The sequence below is a fragment of the Dermacentor silvarum genome, chromosome 7 (assembly GCF_013339745.2).
Source record: "Dermacentor silvarum isolate Dsil-2018 chromosome 7, BIME_Dsil_1.4, whole genome shotgun sequence".
NCBI classification, from domain to species: domain Eukaryota; kingdom Metazoa; phylum Arthropoda; class Arachnida; order Ixodida; family Ixodidae; genus Dermacentor; species Dermacentor silvarum.
Window position 1 is genome coordinate 11,053,819 of NC_051160.1, and position 16,930 is coordinate 11,070,748.

Below are 16,930 nucleotides of genomic sequence, written 5' to 3' on the forward strand. Positions count from 1 at the left end.
TTAAAAGCAGGAAATAAAATATTTTATTAGCGAAATAAAACACAGGAAAGTTTAAAAAAAAATTCTTGTAGACACTGGGAGATAGGTGTCCTAGAACAACCAAGAAAGGTCCCCTTGGTATTTACAGTCTGTCAGTTGGCATTGTCCAACGTTCACAAGAACTCATCACACCAGTCGTATAAACATTGGTAGCAGTCGGTCGCTTGCTTGTTGTTGGCACCACAGATGTCTTTCATCCAATCCACAAAGATGTCCTTGTTTTTCTTGAGCACTAGGAATTGCCCAAGGACAACGTAGGCCTGAAACAATAAGAGGCCAGAAATGGCGAGTGTGTAAGTTGCAATCTGCATACAACTAGCAAAACTGGCACCATTGTTGCTTAGTGCAAAATTTGCACAATGCTTTTATTACATGCCAAACAGACAGCACGACAACTTACTAGACACCTAGTGCATCCTGCTATTTCAAGAACACGGGTGGAGACAGAAAGCCAATGTATTCCACGCATGAATGTTTCTATATGTATCTACAGTCGGTCAAAAATATTTACAGGACACGAGTTTTGCGACAACTGTGTTTCGGCTCCATTAAGGCACGGTGCTTCCAATTCAATGAATCACCATGTAGGTTCCAATAACTAATACAGAATGAAACACTGAATTCAAGGCTACATTCCCAAACTTCACGGGAATAAAGCTTTCTTGCAAATCCGTCAGCTGTACATAGCACAATATCACCATCATCATCAGCCTATATTTATGTCCACTGCAAGACGAAGGCCTCTCCCAGCGATATCCAATTACCCCTGTCTTGCGCTAGCTCATTCCAACTTGCACCTGCAAATTTCCTAACTTCATCACTCCACCTACTTTTCTGCCGACCTCGACTGCGCTTCCCTTCTCTTGGTATCCATTCTGTAACCCTAATGGTCCACCGGTTACCCATCCTACGCATTACATGGCCTGCTCCATTTTTTCCTCTTAATGTGAACTAGAATATCGGCTATCCCCATTTGGTCTCTGATCCACACCGTTCTCTTCCCGTCTCTTAACGTTAGGCCTAGTATTTTTCGTCCCATCGCTCTTTGTGTGGTCCTTAACTTGATCTCGAGATTCTTTGTTAACCTCCAAGTTTCTGCCCCATATGTTAGCACTGGTAGAATGCAATGATTGCATGCTTTTCTTTTCAATGACAGTGGTAAGCTCCCAGTCAGGATTTGGTAATGCCTGCTAAATGCACTGCAACCCAATTACTTCTTTCTCATGATCAGGGTCCCCGTGAGTACAATATACACTGATATAAAAGGGAACACTGCATTTCCAATTAAAGCTACTAGTTATCCTTGCTACAGAGCTGAAATAATAACCGAATAAATAACCGAATATTTCGCCACAACCAAACGGTAAAGTCTAGTTACTGTTCTCAGTCTGCTAATCTGCTAAACAAAGTATTGCAAGTTATCAGAATTGAAAGAATGACAAAAGTTTTTGAAATTATGAAGAAACAAAATAGGTTATGCACGCTTTGTTTTTTGTTTCGCAGCCGAAGCCTACATGATAACCTGCGATTTCTGCTTATGGTCTATCACGTAGTGTTTTTGGCAGCCTAATTATGCAGTAATCTTCTGCGCTAAAACCAGTGCTGTTTTCCATGCAACAGTCCATTTACATGTGCCTTCAACACACAAGTGCTTCCCCCAGTAGCCTTTCTTTCCTTTTCGCAGAACTCATTTATGTTCAGCAAGCATTTATTCAGCATTTGTGGAAAGCTATGGTCTGCGGGGACACTTTACTTTCACGTGTCCGCTGATATTGTTTTTCCCATATGGCTCTAATCAGGCTTCGCCGTGTGGCTTTGCGCCAGTGGGGTGGTTGCAGACTAGTACTAGAGATGGCGTGAGTGCTGCGCTGCTAACGCCACCTAACGGCGGGGTTACACAGGCACAAAAGGAAGAAGGCTGTTCCTCTTTGGCTTGGGATCGGCAAGTGGCACGGACATGCTCTTTGCGAGACCGTCTCGCGAGGCTTCTGAGCAGGACACAGGAATGGATGAACATGATCGTTCGAACGCACCACCATTTGCATGACCATACACGCGAATGACTAGGCGTTGGTGTCCAGCATGGGAGCAAACATTCGCTTGCTTTCGGGTCGTGGTGAGTCGGACTTCCTCGATTTGTCGCGTGCCCATCGGAATGTTCCATGGGTAGTAATATGGTGCAATAAATGCCCTTTTGATTGTGTGAACTACTGTGTTCTCGTTCCTTTGTCCGAAGAGCACATACGAGAGAGACCCCACAGGTCATGCAGACGCCACTGATTTTTGGAAAGCTTGTTCGCAGCCAGCCTCTAAACTTGTCGAGAGGCTATTTGTGCCGTTTTTATGACAATTCATGATCTTGTGTTGAAAACTGATCCTTGGTCCCAGACAGTTAGCTGTCTCAGTACTGGCGTGTTATATAATTATGCCAAAACAAATATCGCTGCTGTAAATATATGCTTTTGCTTTAGACTATTCATATTTGAAAAAGTTTATGTTCACCCACGTTTACTTTATGCTACAAAACAATTAAATTTAAATCAGTTAGCTATTGCACAACACCAATACATCAGAATTTTACAAGAGGGAACAACATAAAAGCTCCCCTTTGAATGATGGCTGGTGCTGACCAACAGTTAAGCAAAGCAAGCAGACTGACTCAATAACAAGGAAAAATGCTTGCTGGAGGAACACTAATACAGGTGACACACAGGGCACTTTCAATCACAATTGGCTCTCTTCCACAGCTTACACAAACAAGCCAATCGCAATTGAGAAATTCAATCTCGTTTGAGCTCAATTGCGAGCAGAAGTGCCTGTGTGATACCAGTATGAGAATGGCAGACTCACTTTGTCAAAGCCTTTCTGTTCTAGGCGCTTGCCAAGGACCTCGCCGATGCCAGCAAGGTCTGTAACCGCCTTCTCTCCCATCGGCTCGGAGACAAAGTTGCGGTGTTTTTGTGATGTCGACGACATGGCTGGCTCTGCGCATGAGAAAACAAGGGAGAGAATATGTTTTTATTCGTTCAAGAACTCACTCTGTCGGCTGTGCAACCATAGACTGCTCTCAAGGGACAACAACTTAGTTCCGACGATGATGATGTCAATGTGGCTGTTTCCTTTGGAGCGGCATCAGAAGTGCTACCTTTACCGAGAACAGTGCCGTTCGTAAATAAGAAACCGACATAAATGTCGGGCAGAAATGGCACCGCCAATGTGAAAATGTGGTACCAGCTCCCATGACATAAGACATCTTGTTTATAGCTGGTATACTGCAGTCAACCTCCGATAATAAAGCAACCTTCATTGAATTCAAGCATTAAGAGAAATCCAGTCTTGCCAATTTGATTTTTTTCCCCGCAGAATGCCACTACTACCGATATTTCTTCACACAACTTTGTTGGCGCTTTTTTCGGTCGAGTTGGGAGACTTGGAATCAACACGGGCAATATTGCTTAGCAGAGCATGACATACACTTCCGGCATAACTAGACGAGAGGGCCCGCTAGATTGTGGGCAGTTTGAAATTGCCAAAGAAATGCCTGGCTAGCCCAGTTGCAATTTCCTGTGCAACAGAGTGACCTCTTGACACGAAAAAAGTTTCCTAGATGTGTAATCTATCATTTGAGATTAATTAAGCATTAAAACCCCTACAACGACCTAATCGCATTAATGTGTCACAAAAATTTCAAGCCAGAGTGCTCGCAGCGAAATTGTATGTGTTGTGCTTTCTGGTGACTTGCCATTTTTGCATGTGGAGGATCGTAGATCCACTGATACATGATTTGGTGCAGGCAGCACTTGAGAAGAAATCCAAGTCAAGAGGAGACAGAGTAACACATATAGTGCCAACGTTAAACTACAGTCTTATCGACATGACGTTGCCAAGTTCACATCAACAGAAAGAGGAGTTGAAAGTTACTGCCACGTGTGCCTGCCCTTTCTTTTGTCGTTCGATTAACATGCGCTACCTACACCGAATATTGTACCTGAACTGCTAAACTGCTACGCTTATTCCCCCTGTGATGTCCGATCAACAGACCACATATATGAGGCAGCATGTCCTTACTGCCAAAAAGCAATTTCTCCTGGGAATATGTGAGACAACGCCATCACAAGTGACGAGTTTATCTACATGGAACAGCAGAGCAGGAGGCATGGCTGCGACTTCAGCAGTTGCCTTTTCCATGTGAACTTACACATTTTATTTTAGTTGTGCATATATGCTATTTTAAGACTTTGTGCCTCTCTCTGCTTAACTCTAACTGACGATGACAAGATAACTTGCCATCACAACGAGCGTACTCTGGTGCTGTTGATGAGTTAACTCGTCATAAATATCTGGCAATTTTTGCACATGTGTATGTGTTCAGTTTCTTGTAATTTTGACAAGAAAACAATACACAATTACTTTTGCCAATTTTTTTTTTTGCATTTTGCCACAACTTGCCAAGGCAGTTAAGGGGCTAATAAGTAATTATCAACACAGCAGTAGCAGCTGCAAAAATTCACTCCACATGGCAACTTGTCTTGCGTACACACGCTAAGCGTTAAATGCTTTTTTGACGACACACAATGAGAAAATGAGAGGGGTAAAACGGGCCGCAACTTTAAGCCTTGCTGCCCCTAGCATGGAGTTTACTTGGCCCAGCGTGCTGAACAACTTATAGATATTCAAGAAGCATAGATTCAGAAACTATATGAGCCCGAGTCCCGTCATTTAGCCTAAACCCAAAGAAAATATGCAGCCTGTACAGCACATAAAGCTCCAGACGCTTCCTAAAGAAAAGCGCGTCCATGAGTGAACGCAGGCATCACCCATTAAAACTGCGTTTGTCGGAGCAATGTGCAAAGTGAACTGATACCACGTCCACAACTTTCTTTTTTCCCCTCACACGATTCAGTGCTCGAATGCTTTGCCCGGAAATGAACACGAATGCCCTTCAGATAAATTCCTTACTGCTATTTCACAGTTGCAATGTATATGTAAAATTCAGTTTTTCACCTACTCCTGCTATAGGCAAATGTTTGGCTGCAGTATGTACAAATAAATAAATAAAATGGATGTGAACTCTACTGTCAATCCAACGAGGAGAAACAAATGCGCAACTTTGGGAGGGGTACCACCGGTACGCAGCCTAGAGTCTCCTACAATAATTACTAGAGGAACTCTGGCACTGCGATTGTTCGAACACCATGGGAGTGATGGGTAGTACATGAATTTGACCGATTTTCATGCTTCTGGATTCAGACATTCTTGTGGCTTCGTTTATTATGCTGTCTAGTGTCCTAAATTTCAGTGCAGAAGACTCTGCAAACACACAATCGCTACTAACTGCAGCGGTTCAGCCTGTCAAGGTGGCCAAATCGAAACGCTCTGTCATGCCAGGGAGAAATTCATAAGGGCGTTCTATGCCGCTTGTCAATGCATGCAGCCGTGGCATAGGCTTGAGACGCCACGAATGCATGCATTTATACGGGGCACAGAATGCCCTTATAAGGCAATGTTGATCCCATTATATGTCCATAGTGCGATTGTTTTGTCTGTATGTGCGTCTACACTTATTGCCAAATTCTACAACTACATAAGTTCCACATGTTTAAAATACTTTATATGCAATAAAGAAAAAGAAAATGCCCCCGTGGCGTAATGGTTTTAATATCAGGCTTCTGTGCTTGAGATCCTGTGTTCGAATCCTGCCGTCGGTCAATTTAAATAATGGTTAATTATTCATTACACAGTTCTTTGTTGAAAATGGCCAATTTAAAAGGTCACAAAGCTGTTATGAAGCCAGAAGCACGAAGTTTAGGGAAATCCATGTACTAACCATCAGACACTAGCGCCCATCCTTCCCTCTAGTAACTAATTCACAAAACTATGGCGCGCAGGATGTAAACGCGTGTGCACCAAACTAGCATGACCCACAACGTGACGACACTTCAATCGACAATTACGTATTATCTGGGTAACACCCCGAAGTGCACGCTACGGAGTCCTGTCACATCAGCCGGCACTAGCCAAATCTAAAGGGACACGCGACAGAAATGCACGTTGCGTATGAAAAAGACATTCCAACGAACTGTTGCGGACAGAGGCGTGGATGAAAAGAAGGGCGCCAGCGAACACTAGAATCGAAAACGTCAAACTTTCTCTTAACTTTTTGACAACTGTTGGCCATTCGCTGTTTGAATTGAGCTCGTGAGCCGCTTGTCGTTCTACGAGCGTATTTTTTTACCCCGACTGCTTCGGCAGCCAAAGTCTGCTACCTTACCGCCAAGTGCTCCGAATACGTAGACCAAGTCGCCTAACTACTGGTAGGAAAAAATTGGGGCATATAACGCTGGACTGAAGTAACTCCTCGCGACAGTTCAGAAAGCCGTTACCACCGGATCTGCCATGCTGCTTTGCGGCAGTAACTAACAAAGCAATGTAACCGCCGAACAGACCTTTGTTGGTTTGGCTCGGGACAGCAAAGCCTTGCCGAGTTGTCTCAGAAGAGGTCACCGGGGGCCACTTGCAACTGCCTTTAGAAACTACCACAGACCTCACACGACGAGCCGCCGGTTGCCTCAAGAACGGTGTCGGCAGCACTTTTGAATATCAGACGGATGAAATCACCAAAATTGTAACCAAAGTTGCGAATCTTAAACCCTCGACAGCAAGGTGTACTAAAGTTCAGTCACCTTTTCACAGTAACGCAGCAACACATTCGTCTAAATTTTGTTATTTAATATTGAAACAATATTGTGCGAATGGCACAGTGAGAACGCGAAATGTTTATTACATGAAAAAAAAGTTTTCATTGATACTCTCGTAACAGGATCGCTGGATAAACAGTCAAGATGGCGGACTCCAGGTGTGCGGTTGCGAAAACCGTAAACTCCTCAAAACACACACATTTTGCCTTTGAGCTACGCTCGTAGGAAGTCCCGTCAACTCTTTTCCCGTGCGATTTTGTGCGCGCTGTTGATCGTTCTGTTTGAGTGCGAGCGGTCTGCATACTCCCGTTGTGCTACGCGCGTTTCGACGTTTACTTGGAAGTGGCCGCAACCACAGCAGCGTGGTCCACGTCGAAAAAAAAGTCTACAAGCGACCTAATCCTACACGGTTGTCACCTTGCCGTGTTCAGCGAAGGAGACCCACTTATTGCATTCCCCTGGACTTGGAGGTAGTTGTCAACCGCCGGCGACATGTCGCAGACAACGAAAATCAAACACGTCACCAAGGAGGTTCTGGAGGACTATGTTCTCCCCAAGGAAAACCAGCAGATCGTCCGGGTCAGTATTTTACAGTCCAGCCAGCGGACCTGTTTTTCTTTTTGTTCTTGCCTTGTTTTGGACTGGAATAAAATGCGCCAAAGGCGCGCACAGCGCGTAAGCAAGGCGCGAACAGTCTGACCGTAAACAACTGAAGTTTACTCAGCTTAAATTGCATCAGAATTTCACCGCCCGCGCCATGCGGTGAAATACCGCGTGCATTGACCGACCTTTTGTTCATTTACTTCACTGTACGGTTAGGTAACAAATGTAGCACGCACAGTAAGCTGCACAAAGGAAAAGAAAGAAAATTCAAATAAATGTCTCGGTGCATCGTACAAACACGGTTATTATTTTTTTTTCCCACGATAGTAAAGTTGTATGCGAAGTCTCAGTAGTCAATGCACTTCGTTCAAACAAGTGCAGCTGAAAGTGAAGAGGTTAGCAGTAGTAGCAAGAGCATGGGGAAATAATTTTGATAACACGTGTTTGTTTGCTCAGATTCTGGGTTTGTCAAGGCACCTGAGGGTGTGCTCATGCATGCATCTTTGAACAGACTTTATGAATACAAAATACAAAGGGCCAGCACACTAATATACGGGAAAGTCTTTCATGTTGCAACGTACCAGTACCATTGAGGACAAATGGGCCAGTCATGTCAGCGAAGGCAATGACCGATTTTGGACTAGTACCGAGCTGCTGCCTTTTGGCCGGTGCTGCATATCCACTAGTAAATATGGTTGTACATAGCCTGTCTGCGTCATTCCAGTGCAACACTGTCAGAACAAAAGAAAATAGAAAGAAGCACTTTATCAATCGCAGTGACTAATTCTGAGTCTGAACCCACTACTGAAATGACAATGACTTCCACGCAGTCCTGTCTTGGCACAGACATACACACTGTATATTGTTCCATTTCCTATTTTTCACCATAAAGTCATTTGTTTGTTTGCAATCATTGCGTGTTTCCACCTACCTAATCCAACTAGCAGTTCACTGACATGACAGTCCTTCTGTGTCTGTGTGCTTGGGCCAGTAATTATAGACCATGTGTACTAAGTGCGTCCCCCCCCCCCCCCCCCCCTTTTTTTAGGTGCTTTGTGGCAGGGGAAACAACCTGCACGAAGTTGAAGAACCATCCGGCAACACTTACCTGGTGAGCATGCCGGTGAAGTTTAGAAAGAACATATGGATCAAGCGAGGTGAGCCCCTATTGTCCCACTTTGTCAAGCTACTCCTACTGCCGCACACACAAATTAGTACCGGTATTTATGCATTTATGTACTGGTGACTTAGTACAAGTATTTATGTACCAAGGAAGCTTACCAGCCCAAACCTCATGAGAGCGGTATAGTGCGTGATGGCAACGAGCGATGGCTCTGAGCGATGAAACCTGCCGTCGTGCGAACAGATAGCTCATGTTGTCGTTCGATCGCTCGGTTCTGAAAATCTAGAATTCATCGCCCGGAAGTGCTACAAGCGACTAGCCACTAGCGCGAAGCCGGAACTGGATGTACACCCGTGAGCAAAAGTATACGGACCACGGGTTGGGCGATAATGCCAATTTTTTCCTCTGCCTGTGAACACCACTTGAAATTGAGGACTGCAGTACAAACTTGATATTGCGAACTTTTCAGTGTACACGTCAATTCCAGTGTATGCTTTTTAATTACGAAGAAATTAAATTTTTTCAGCGACCCTGTGGTCCGTATAGTTTTGCTCACGGGTGTATATTAATGAAGTACTACTGAATATCGCACGGCACGAGCAAACGACTAAATTTTGATACCTGCAAGTATAAGGACCTACTGCAGGACCTTCAGAAATATTTTATGCTGCTCTTTACAGTGAAACACATCAATTTAAATTAATAAAACGCGTGTCACACCAGTTTCTGTGTGTATTTGCTGCCCTCATACCGGCAACACCGGGAAGATTTTGCTCAAAGTCTCATCTTGTGCCGTCACGCGCAATATTTGTGAAATATTTTAGAAATTGCACCACCAGACATGTCACTTCACATTACGATTGTAGCTACAGTATAAGCGACATTAAATCATCCCTGGAACTCCAGCCTAGCTCTCAGATGACAAATCTCAACATCACAATCTCTATCATAATTTTTCTCACCTGCATGGCTCAGTATTGAATCCACCTGCACACTCATCTTGTTGCGTTTTCAGCTCAGTGAGCCTTCAACGTCTTTATGGTAAAAGCAGTGCCTTATTCCCCTTTAACGTTATCATCATCAGCCTATATTTATGTCCACTGCAGGACGAAGGCCTCTCCATGCGATCTCCAATTACCCCTGTCTTGTGCTAGCTGATTCCATCTTGCGCCTCCGAATTTCCTAACTTCATCACTCCACCTGCCGTCTGCTGTCCTCAACTGCGCTTCCCTTCTCTTGGTATCCATTCTGTAACTCTAATGGTCCACCGGTTATCCATCCTACGCATTACATGGCCTGCCCAGCTCCACTTTTTCCGCCCAATGTCAACTTGAATATCGGCTATCCCCGTTTGTTCTCTGATCGACACCGCTCTCTTCCTGTCTCTTAACATTAGTCCTAAGATTTTTCGTTCCATCGCTCTTTGTGCGGTCCTTAACTTGTTCTCGAGCTTTTTTGTTAACCTCCAAGTTTCTGCCCCATATGTTAGCACCGGTAGAATGCAATGATTGTACACTTTTCTTTTCAAAGACAGTGGTAAGCACCCAGTCAGTATTTGGCAATGCCTGCCGAATGCACTCCAACCCAATTTTATTCTTCTGTAAATTTCTTTCTCGTGATCAGGGTCCCCTGTGATTAATTGACCTAAATAAACATACTCCTTTACAGACGCTAGAGGCTGCCTGGCGATCCTGAATTCTTGTTCCCTTGCCAGGCTATTGAACATTACCTTTGTCTTCTGCATATTCATCTTCAACCCAATTCTTACACTTTCTCGGTTAAGGTCCTCAATCATTTGCTGTAATTTGTCTGCATTGTTGCTGAATAGGACAATGTCATCTGCAAACCGAAGTTTGCCGAGATATTCGCCGTTGATTCTCACTCCTAAGCCTTCGCAGTCTAAGAGCTTGAATACTTCTAAGCATGCAATGAATAGCATTGGAGAAATTGTGTCTCCTTGCCTGGGACCCCTTTCTTGATAGGTAACTTTCTACTTTTCTTGTGGAAAACCAAGGTTGCTGTGCAATCCTTGTAGATATTTGCCAATATATTCACGTATGCATCCTGTACTCCTTGGTTACGTAATGCCTTTATGACTACTGGTATCTCGACTGAATCAAATGCTTTTTCATAATCTGTGAAAGCTATATAGAGAGGTTGATTGTACTCTGCAGATTTCTCTATTACTTGGTTGATGACATGGATATGATCTATCGTATCCATTCTTTTAAAGCGTAAAAAATTGAGGGAGCTGCTAATTGCATAATTTTATTACTAGCTGTACCTAATATTCTTTGTGTGAGTTTACTTTTAGACACTTCCTGTATTTTTCCACTACACTTCCAGTACTTTGAAAAACTAACTCTCGAAACATTAGTTTTCAGTGCTTGCTTGTTTATTGCCCTAGATTTGTCATGGTACTTCTTGTTTTTAAAAACAGGAAAGTGCTTGCATTGTCTTTTTTTTTTTTTTTTTCTCTCTTTTTCTCACTGCTCCCCCTTTATGTACTACCCAGGGTTCTCCCTTCAAATTTTGACCACTCCACCATTTTGAATTGTAAATTCATCAATTTTGCATTTTGGACGTATTAACGAAATTAACGCGAGCCAGCGATGCATCCTACCGCAATCGCCAAACTTCACCGGTACAAAGAAATGCTCAGCTCGTCGCTGTCAAAAACACATACGAAACACACGCCGGCGATGCAAATCAGCATCAGCCAACATGGAGCGCTTCCTGTGTCCACGTGAAAGCAGTTACGAATCGTAACATTATTATTTTTTTTATTTTTTCAATTTTGTTCGCTTCTATTGCTTTTATTTCTGCACGGCAAAATACGCCACTGTGGTTACCTGAGGCTTAGATATCTCCTCTTTACAATGGTTTCAAAGTGACGGCATTGTGTCAATGGAAAGTCGTCACGTGACAATCTTGAAGCATAGTTATAAAAAATGTAAAGGAGAAGTAATGGTTGCGCTCTCCACGGTGCGATGAAACCTCCCGGTGCCCGATTTGGTACCCGATTTTTATCGACAATGCACTAGAAAAGTGCAATTTTCGAACTTCTACATCACTTTTCTTCCTAATACTTGCCCACGATAAGGGAACATCTGAGGATCGTGAAAAAAAAAAAATTAAATTTTGACCACCCAATCAGAGCAGTGGGCAGTAAACCAGAGGTCTGGGGAGATCTCTGGTGATACCCCACTTGGGGCCCTGAAAGGTCGCTTCACCAGGTTTGCACATTGCAAACAGACAAGTACAGTGCGTAGATCACACACTGACAATCGCTTCTCCAAAGTATCAAGCCACTGTATGGTGTGAAAACAGGTGAAATTTTGAAGGAAAGATATGGGGGGCTGAGCTTCTGCACCAAGTATTACAGCAGCCATAGAGTTTCTCACAATACTACCTAGAGGAAAAATTAGATGCCACAGTCGATGCGAGTTTCCTAACGGGTGTTGTGCCGCCTTGAGAATGCCGGGATATGGGTGTCTGAGCCTTTGTTTCGAACGTGGCTTGGCCTAAGTCATGGTCATGGCTGCAGAGATAAAGTGTTCTTAAAATTAAATATTCATAGAAAGTTTTCGTTCACTCATGTTACTTTTTTCAACAATGTTTGCTGACCTCCAGTGCACAAGCAAGCACTGGCAAACAAGAACAGACGACAAACTGTCGCAAAGCGAGCGCGAACGATGTCGTCTGTTACCAACTTTAATGACCCGCCGGTACTTTTTAAGTTTCATATAATTGTATACCCAAGAACAAGTTCTCACGATTACATAAAAGATGCTTTTGTTTAGTAGTGAATGAACCATTGTGATGGAACAGTGTAGCCAAATGCGCCTTCAGTGTGTTCTGGCTCTGCAAGAACAATGCCAATCCAAAGCCACCATATCTCAGCATTACCATGCATACAACAGCGGCGCAGAGCCAGTTTTCTCTCAAGGTAACATAGTGAGAAACCCTATGGCGGCAGCACTTGACACGGCTTTTGGTTTCTTGGAACAGACATAGCTTCCGCGTGAGACGATTTCAAATTTGCCAGACGTGAAAGAGAAAAGCAGAAGAATAACTCAAGTTTAACACTTTTGCGTCTTTTGTCTTACCCGCCGCGGTGGCTTAGTCAGCTAAGGCGTTGCGCTGCTGAGCACGAGATCGCGGGATCGAATCCCGGCCGCGGCGGCCGCATTTCGATGGAGGCGAAATGCAAAAACGCCCGTGTGCTTGCGTTGTAGTGCACGTTAAAGAACCCCAGGTGGTCAAAATTAATCCGGAGCCCTCCACTACAGCGTGCCTCATAATCAGAACTGGTTTTGGCACGTAAAACCCCAGAAAGAAGAAGAAGAAGTCTTTTGTCTTATTTTGCAGTTGTAATAATGTGGTTATGTTTGCTCTTCCTAAGCCTAAACTAACGCGGATGAAAATGTGGCAGTTCTTCCAGAAGCGCACTCACTTGTGCGCACTTTGCCTTCATTGCCACAGAAATGTGTCTGCGAGTATAGGGAGCCCCACTTTCTGCCAGAGAATCAAGGTCACGTGTATAAACACGTCCACACCAAACGCGCTGCCTGCAATGTCACTGATTATGGCACGTGATGCCTACGAATCATCTGATACAGAATACGCAATACCACTACTGGCAATGTGCTATGTGGCAAAAAAGGGGGGGGGGGGGAAGAAAAAAAGAGGCGGTTCTTATGGCGTAAACGTGTCATAGGCCGGTATTTTGTAGCGATGCCTTGCAGCTAACGGGGGCTAATAAACTCTTGCTTTGCAGGTGACTTTGTCATTGTCGAACCCATCGAGGAAGGAGACAAGGTCAAGGCTGAGATCGAGCATATCTTGTACCGTGACCAGATAAAGTACATCAAGGAGGAGGGCCTGTGGTAAGTCGTACGTGATTCAGTTGCAGATGTACTTGCTTCTTAGTGATCATCATTACAATATTATTCTGAGGGAAACCTGGGCTGGCGTAATGTAACGCAATCCCTTTAGCTCAATTATGTTTACTTATCGACATTCACTTCTCACGACTGGCTGATGATAACATAGGCACAGTGCTGTTCATACCGTTCATTGAGCATGAAAAGGGCAAGCAATACTTTCAATAATATTTTAATTAGTAATTTCGAGGCACATGTGTTTAATTAATTGAAGCTGGTGAGTTCGTAAGGACAGCATCCACTCGGAGCGTATTTCAAAACTAGCACCAGCTTTGAGATGAGCACCATCAAATTTTCAGCAAAATTTCTATCACTTCTCTGTTGGGCTTAAAATTCTGTTGAACTATTTGTCTCACAGTTAATTTAGTCATTGTACAATCACATCTCACACATTTTACTATAATTACTCCATGCTTTATGACAGGTTGTGGCTTCCTTAAAAAGTGTTGCTTACTAACTTGGCGCACAGCTAAGCGCATGAGACAGCCCTGGAATAAGGTGCTTCTAGTTAAGCACTCCAGCTGTGTTTTAACTGTATAGTTACTGTGCCAAAAGCACGGTCTGCACCTTCCACTTTTCTTCCTGTGATACAGCAAATTATGTACTATACATACTGCAGGGGTGCTCGCTATTGAGGTTCTAAATATATGTTCTGTGAACAATAAGTTATAAAATGTTAAATACTTCGTTATATTGAACTTTGTTATATCAGTTTAACTGTAATTGCACGAAACTTTCGTCAGTACCCTACTTGTTTCACTCAGAATTTCGTAAAGGCAGCTTTCACCGCTTTAGCAGAATGAAAAATACTACCACGTTTGCTTTTCTAAAGTCCACACCCTCTATATTGAAGCTCAGAAAACGTGGGCGAAAAAATGTTTCATCAATTAGCTCGCAAAAAGCCATCTTAGGAGACCGTGAAAATGTGGAAGGTTGAGAAACAGCTTTCCCATTGGTTAATTAGTGATTGCATTTTCTGCATAACTAGCTGTACAGTTTTTGGTGTCGTTTAGTAGCCATAAGAACAGTTGGTTCAAGACTATACTCCATTTCATTTTCAGCGAGATGCGGAAACTACGCAAGTAGTGCTGTCATAGAAATCCCACTCTACGCATTTCGTAGTACAGTTGGTTTTTGATCTGCACCGCCTTATGTGGAGCAACTACTTTAAGTACTACAGTTACAACTTGTGGCTACAGGGTGTTCATATTGTTACGGATGAGGCGTGTTTATTTACAGGTGATGGATGAGAGTCTAGGAAAGCAGTCCAGCCGCGGTTTCTTTCTGCGCTCCGCACACCAAAGGATTCGTCGTACTCCTCTTCTTTCTTTCGCCTCAACCAAGGCGTTACATTCCCCGTTTCGCAGACGAAGCTCACAATATTTAAGTTTTACGTAACTTTTAGAAATCTCCTGTGGCAGGTAGCATAATTCTTATCATTGAGCTGTGTTATTTGATGAGGCAGACATTAGTAGCACGAGAAATTGAAACAAAAATGCACTAATTAACTCCTCAGTTACCTTACGACACATATTGCAATTTACTAATTGTAGCTGGTGAGCCTGTCAGGTGTGTCCACTTGGAATGAATTTCCAGAATGACACCAGTTTGGAGATATGCGCCATCAAACTTGCCGTAAAAATGCACTGTTGTTGCATTTACGTTTTTGCCAAAATGGCTTTTTTATGCATTGAAGCACAAAAGTAAATGGAGTGCCCATGTATTTCGTCCCACACTTTGAGAAATAATATCTCGAAACTGGTGTCATCCTGGAAATTCATTTGAAGCGGATGCGTCTTGCAAACTCACCATGTACTAATAATTAGTAAATTGCAACATGAGTTGTAAAGTAATTAACTAAGAAGTTCATTAGTTCTTTTTGGTAATTAGTTGAATATGTGTTTCAATTTCTCATGTTACTAATGTCCACCTCTGCGAATAACCCGCTCAACGATACGAATTATGCTACCTGCCGCAGGCGATTTTTAAAAATTCCATAAAACTTAAAAATGAACACCCGGTATAGTTGCGCCAAATGACATATTATTTGTGAACCTTCATGCTTCCAGTATGCGATATATACTGTGTTCTGGTCAAGAGTGAAGCAGTGTCCACGGGTGGCTGATACGTGTCTCTCCGCTAGTTCAATGGTAAACAGGTTCATGTCTTTGGCACCTTCCAGGTAATGTATTATGTCATATTTTGTGATATAAGAGTATGAAACCTAACGCTACATTGAATTACTAGACGAATACTTATATCTTTCTTTCAAATGTGACGCTCTTATTTTTTTCTTCGAAATGGGAGCAATCAGAGAAGTCTGTCTAGCTTTTGTAGTGTTATCTGCTATGTATGAAACTGACTACAGCTCCCTGTGAAATTTTAAAGAAAAAGTTGGAGTCTTAAGCAAGTAGATATGGTATATGGGAAGGTTTTTGGCTGTGGTAAGTCATGTGATCGCGCTTCTATTTTTGTTCGGTGACTTACAGGCCAAAGGCGTTCGACAGTGACAATGGCAAAGGTGATGGCAACAACACCAGCCCCAAAGACAGTGACGATGAAGATAACGACCTCTTTGTCAACACAAACCGTCCCAACGTTGTCTACGAAGAAAGTGATTCCTCATCCACAGAAAGTGAAGATGAAGAGTAAAGCTAAATAAAACATATTTTGTTGTATGCCTGTTTTTGTTTGTTTGGTATGCGACAGGCTGTGTATTACAGCCCCCTTGATGCAAGAACTGAATTTTCTCTATCTCTGTGTGCGTGTGTAAGAGTGTTGCTGTGGCAACATTTAGCTGTAAACATGAATAGATGCATGTCAGCTTTGTTTATAGCCGTATGACAGGCCAAAAAGCAAACTTGCAAAGAGCTTCAACATTTTCATCCACGTAGTCTACCTCCTGTGCTTGCCGAAGTGTAAATCTAAATCTATCTAAATCTACTAGCTCTCTATTTAAATACATGGCAATGAAGAAATCATTTTCTTCAGAATTCACTGTAACAATTTTGATGAGGTTTGTTGCATGTAAACGTTAAACACTATCGAGACTGCAGGGACCAAATTTTTAATTTACGGCTTTTACAAAAGTTCTTGAAAGTTAGAAAATGAGTATGAAGTTTACAACTCCGTAACTCGACAATAAAAAAAGATCTCGCAACTTTGTAAACGGAACTTATTGAGACATGCAAAGTGGATAAAATTGGTGTATTATATACTTAGTTCTGCAATGTACCACTAATTTGTGAGTAGGACTTTCGTGAAACCCTCGTAAGCACCGTAACAATTTCATGTAAGTTGTAAATTTATATAGTAGTGTATATCCAAGTAATGACATTTGTCCAGTTTACATGGTCTAGCAGATACAGTTTACAGAACTGCAATATCAGTGTTTGGTGCAGAGTTATGAATTTGTAAACTTTGTCATTCAATTTATTTTAAACTTGCCTAGTTTTTATCAATTATTGTGAAAAAAAATTGAGGCCCTAAATCAACATTGAGCTGCCAACATTCAGTAGAAT

The 16,930-nt window shown here is 42.8% G+C and overlaps 2 protein-coding genes across 2 annotated transcripts; one reads left to right on the plus strand and one right to left on the minus strand.

Annotated features, from left to right (window-relative positions):
- On the minus strand, positions 1 to 6,688 carry LOC119457549 (barrier-to-autointegration factor). The gene is made up of 3 exons (XM_037719156.2): positions 6,486 to 6,688; positions 2,890 to 3,023; positions 1 to 299 (listed from the first exon to the last, which is right to left on the minus strand). The coding sequence occupies exons 2-3, from the start codon at positions 3,013 to 3,015 to the stop codon at positions 153 to 155; spliced, it is 273 nt and encodes a 90-aa protein (XP_037575084.1). The 5' UTR covers positions 3,016 to 3,023; positions 6,486 to 6,688; the 3' UTR covers positions 1 to 152.
- Positions 6,689 to 6,854: 166 nt separating this feature from the next.
- LOC119457553 (probable RNA-binding protein EIF1AD) lies at positions 6,855 to 16,087 on the plus strand. Its single transcript, XM_037719162.2, has 4 exons — positions 6,855 to 7,316; positions 8,389 to 8,497; positions 13,244 to 13,352; positions 15,899 to 16,087. Exons 1-4 carry the CDS (start codon positions 7,230 to 7,232, stop codon positions 16,059 to 16,061), a joined length of 468 nt encoding a protein of 155 aa, XP_037575090.1. The 5' UTR covers positions 6,855 to 7,229; the 3' UTR covers positions 16,062 to 16,087.
- Positions 16,088 to 16,930: the final 843 nt, after the last annotated feature.

What these genes read in the sequence shown, in the direction of transcription:
- LOC119457549 (XM_037719156.2), bottom strand. Translation starts at nt 3,015, where the DNA reads ATGTCGTCGACATCACAAAAACACCGCAACTTTGTCTCCGAGCCGATG. An exon ending in AACAGAAAGGCTTTGACAAA is followed by an intron (nt 300 to 2,889) that starts GTGAGTCTGCCA and finishes TTATTGTTTCAG; the next exon opens with GCCTACGTTGTCCTTGGGCA.
- LOC119457553 (XM_037719162.2), top strand. Translation starts at nt 7,230, where the DNA reads ATGTCGCAGACAACGAAAATCAAACACGTCACCAAGGAGGTTCTGGAG. An exon ending in AAAACCAGCAGATCGTCCGG is followed by an intron (nt 7,317 to 8,388) that starts GTCAGTATTTTA and finishes CCCTTTTTTTAG; the next exon opens with GTGCTTTGTGGCAGGGGAAA. An exon ending in GAACATATGGATCAAGCGAG is followed by an intron (nt 8,498 to 13,243) that starts GTGAGCCCCTAT and finishes CTTGCTTTGCAG; the next exon opens with GTGACTTTGTCATTGTCGAA.